This window comes from Sinocyclocheilus anshuiensis, unplaced genomic scaffold (genome assembly GCF_001515605.1).
Source record: "Sinocyclocheilus anshuiensis isolate Anshui unplaced genomic scaffold, SAMN03320099.WGS_v1.1 scaffold860, whole genome shotgun sequence".
In the NCBI taxonomy this organism is placed as follows: Eukaryota; Metazoa; Chordata; class Actinopteri; order Cypriniformes; family Cyprinidae; genus Sinocyclocheilus; species Sinocyclocheilus anshuiensis.
Window position 1 is genome coordinate 510,026 of NW_015548288.1, and position 4,283 is coordinate 514,308.

Here is a 4,283-nt window from a genome sequence, read left to right on the forward strand (position 1 = left end):
TCTTTCCCACCCACTGGGCAAATTAATAATTACAACAGTCGGCATCTTTAGACACACACAAAGAGAGCTTTCTGACTTGTGTACGACCTCGCTGACACAAGGCACACACTGCAGCAACAAGACTCATACCTGGACACACATACACAGCTTCATTCTACAACAGAAATGGAGTTTGATTAGAAAAGGTTGGATCAGCGTGCGATATCTAGAGCTGTTCATCTGGGGATCAGAGTCTGAGGACTAATCTGTGTCTCAGTGATGGAGAGAGATAGCAGACAGCAGGCTGAAAAGAGGTGGATGGATGAACAGATGGCTGGATAGGTGCAGTTTTTTAACCCACATAGAGTTGAAACGACACGTCACTCTCTTAAATGATCAAACCCTGCCGTCCCCTCAGATGAGAGACATGCAGAGAGGTGAGAGTTTGTGGTGTGTCTCACCAGCTTTGGAGTTTCCCACTGGGTGACATTGGCTGGAATATGTTCAGTTGTGGGAGTGGGGGGTTGTTGGGGGTTTAGCTGTCTCTGTAGGCCTTACTTAGTTATTCGGCTAGGACTAGAATAACACAGTATTAATGTTTCCTTGCAAAAACCCATTCACAGTGTGTGAAACGATTTTGATGAATGAAAACGAAGTGGGGAGAGACGTCTGTGAGGGAGGGAAAGTGATTTGGAGGGAGTGCAGTGAATGAAAATGTGTGGGAGATTTGGTACTTGTTAATTATTAGCTGAATCAACTGCTCAGCAGGTTTCTGGGACACACAAATAGAGAGAACTAAAAAAAAAAAAAAACTGGCCTGGCCATGCACACACTACCGTAAGTAAATACCAGAAAGCAATAGAACATGACTGACTGATGGATTAATAGTTTTATTTATACACTATTATAGTATTTATTATTATTTTGAATTAGCTTATATTTTTATATTTCAGTTTTCATTTGAATTTACATTTTTGTAATTTTATGTGAACAAAAACTAATAAAAATTATTTTGTAAAAAACTTATATTTCCATATAGATTTAATTTATTTTTATTTCAGATATCTAGTAATTTTAGTACTTACACTTAAATGTACTTATTTCAGTTTGTTGCCAAAGCAACATTTTTAATTTCTGTTTACGTTTTTTAAGTTTATCAGCTAATAGTTATATTTTATTGTATTTCAGCTTTATTTCATCTACTGAAAATGATTTTAAATAGTTTTAATTAACAATGCAACACTTGAATATATGTGCTAAATGGATGCATGGAAATGTGGATGGATGGACATGGCAAACGGTTGCATGGACAGATGGGCAAATGGATAGAGGAATGGAAAGATTGATGAACAGATGCTAAATCATGTATTAAGATATATTTGTTTATCTCTGATAGGTGCAGACTGTCTCATGGGCGTGTATCTGCTTTTCATCGGTGCCTTTGACATCAAGTATTGCGGCGAGTACAACCGTCATGCTCAGATATGGATGGAGAGCCTGTCCTGCCAGTTGATTGGCTCTCTGGCCATGTTGTCCACAGAGGTATCCGTCATGATGTTGACCTACATGACACTAGAGAAGTACCTATGCATCGTCTTCCCATTCCAGCATTACCGTGCCGGACGAAAGCAGACCCTCTGCTCACTGACCTTAATCTGGCTGCTAGGATTTATCATTGCCGTTATTCCCTTCTGGGATAAACAGACATTTGGAAATTTTTATGGGCGGAACGGAGTATGTTTCCCTCTTCACTCAGACCAGACAGAGAAACCTGGTGCCAGATGCTATTCTACAGCCATTTTTCTCGGTGAGAGCAGAGGGCACTGGAGTGTGTCAGTTTTGAACTGATTATGTTTGAGACCTGGATAAGCCAGTGTGTGTGTGTGTGTGTGTGTGTGTGTTTGTGTCATTCTCTGGAAGTGATTCAGCTTTGAATTGGGCTTTTCCTGGATTATCTAACAATTTTACTGCATTTCCCCAGAGATTCAACCATGCTGTTTTTTTAATATAGTAAAGTCTAAAAATATCTAAAGATACATCTCTTTGGAAAAAAAGTTTATAAAATATTAAGACTTGTTTTAAGAGAATACATAATGAATTAAGTATTTTTAATTTCCTCACTGCCATTTTTTTTTTCAATGGAGTAAGAAAACAATTCAAAATTTGTCTAAAAACCTAATATATACACAAGTCTTCTTTTATTAAGAAATTCCTAATATACGTTTTAAATATATATAAACAATAAATACAAAAAAAAGCTTCCCAAGCAGATGTCTCATTTTGAGGATGTTTACAGTAAATGTTTTTTTTTTTTACTAGAAATTAATTGACAAAATAAAAAGACAATTTAAAAAATATATATGTAGCTAATGTAGAAAAGGCTAAATTGGTGAAACTTTCACAGTCAAATTCACATTTGTTAAACATCTTATTTAGTTCAACACTTTTCGCTTGATGTTACTAAAGATTTATGTGTGTTTCTCTGTCAGGTCTAAATCTGCTGGCTTTCGTGATGATTGTATTCTCCTACTCCAGTATGTTTTACTCTGTCCAGAAGACAGCGAAGACAGCACGTCAAACAGTATTCGATCGAGAAGTCACTATTGCAAAGCGATTTTTCTTCATTGTGTTCACTGATGCCATGTGCTGGATCCCCATCTTCCTCTTGAAGATACTCTCACTACTAAGAGTACAGATTGCAGGTAAGCAAACACGTGTGATCACATACTACCTAATATGTGTTAAAGAATATGCCGGCAGGGCATTATAAGTGTGTCTCTTACCTCATAATTGCTGTGACCGCAGTTTGGCTGCACATTAGCTAATGATCTTAATGAGGCAGCTCATTAATATTACACCATGGTGAAATAAGACCTGTGTATTGCTAGAGCTTTACATTCAGATCTGACCTCTGCTTTAGTAGATATTGATTTTATTTTATTTTATTTTTTGCTTTGTGAACTTTGACACATTGCACAAATGCATTTACATAACTACTATAAATAAACTGCATCACATGGACTGACAAGTAAACATAAATACATCCACGGGGACATTACTCTTAAAGGGACATCTTTTCAGTAGTAGTAACCTTAAGGTACATTATACATTTTTAGGGGTATATAAGTTACAAAGTTTTCCCTTTACGGTGAAGGTACTAGTTAATACTAGTGTACAACTAATAAGATGCTAATATATCTTTAAAAAAAAAAAAAGAGAGAAATAGAGAGGGTAATATGGAGTATAATGTTTGGTGAAGTACAGATAAATCATTTCAGATTATTAAAAGGGAGAATCAATCTTGTCTAGTGGCATATTGTTAATAAAATCATTAAAAAGTTGCACAATTCTACAGAATATTTTATTTATTTATTTATTTTAACTAGTATATCTTTTCTAGGGAGAATCAATCTTGTCTATTGGCATATTATCCATGAAGTAAACAAAAAGTTGCAAAATTTGAATGAATATTTTATTTATTTATTTATTTTTTTTATCTAGTATGCTTTCTTTCTAGCGGGATTACAGCTTTAAAAATATCCACATTACATTTGATAAATGAGTATTGATTGTTAAACAGTTGACTTTATCAACTTTATCACAGTTTCATTGTTTTCCTTTATCCTGAATTTTAAGCCTGAATCCAGATAAAACTGTTTGCCCCTTGTAAAAATCTGTTGACAACTGTCATTTACGAAACATGCAAGTTATGCAAACAGCCGGTCTGAGCCGAGAGGCACATTTTTGATTAGTAGATGGCTGAGGAGCTGAAGCCCCGGGCACAGGGACGATTAGAAATTCAACAGCCATGAGCACACATGAACACTTATCAGCTAGAATGGCTCTGCAGTTCTTCTCGTGGACAATACGGTTTAATCTGCACTTTCTTTTCTCTCTCTCTCTGTCTCCTCCAGGTACCATCATTCTGTGGGTGGTGATATTTATCCTTCCCATAAACAGCGCCCTGAACCCCATCCTGTACACTATCACAACCAGCGCCTTTCAACAGAGACTCAAACAGTGTTTGAAATATCGCTGCCAGCAGACTAACTGACACAATCACACACATACACACACTATGCACATGCTCCGAGTTCAATATTCCATGTGGAATATTCACAAGACGCTCTCATTCTCAGCAGAAGCTAATAAGGCTCTTATAAGGGCCTGTAGGATTGAAGTAATGAGAGCACACACAGCAACATTAAGCAGCAGACCATCATAAATAATATATGCATTTTCCATTATTATGTAAAAGCAAGCCTTATATGAAAAAAACAAACAAACAAAGAAATTACGTACAC

At 36.2% G+C, this 4,283-nt stretch overlaps 1 protein-coding gene across 1 annotated transcript in view; it reads left to right on the forward strand.

Moving 5' to 3' along the window:
- The window catches only part of LOC107655900 (relaxin receptor 1-like), a 30,906-nt gene extending 26,623 nt beyond the window's left edge, over nt 1-4,283 (forward strand). Inside the window, exons 15-17 of the mRNA XM_016443512.1 lie at nt 1,376-1,786; nt 2,469-2,681; nt 3,894-4,283. Of these exons, the coding sequence (XP_016298998.1) occupies nt 1,376-1,786; nt 2,469-2,681; nt 3,894-4,033 (764 nt within the window). The 3' untranslated portion in view covers nt 4,034-4,283. The remainder of the gene's footprint in view (nt 1-1,375; nt 1,787-2,468; nt 2,682-3,893) is intronic.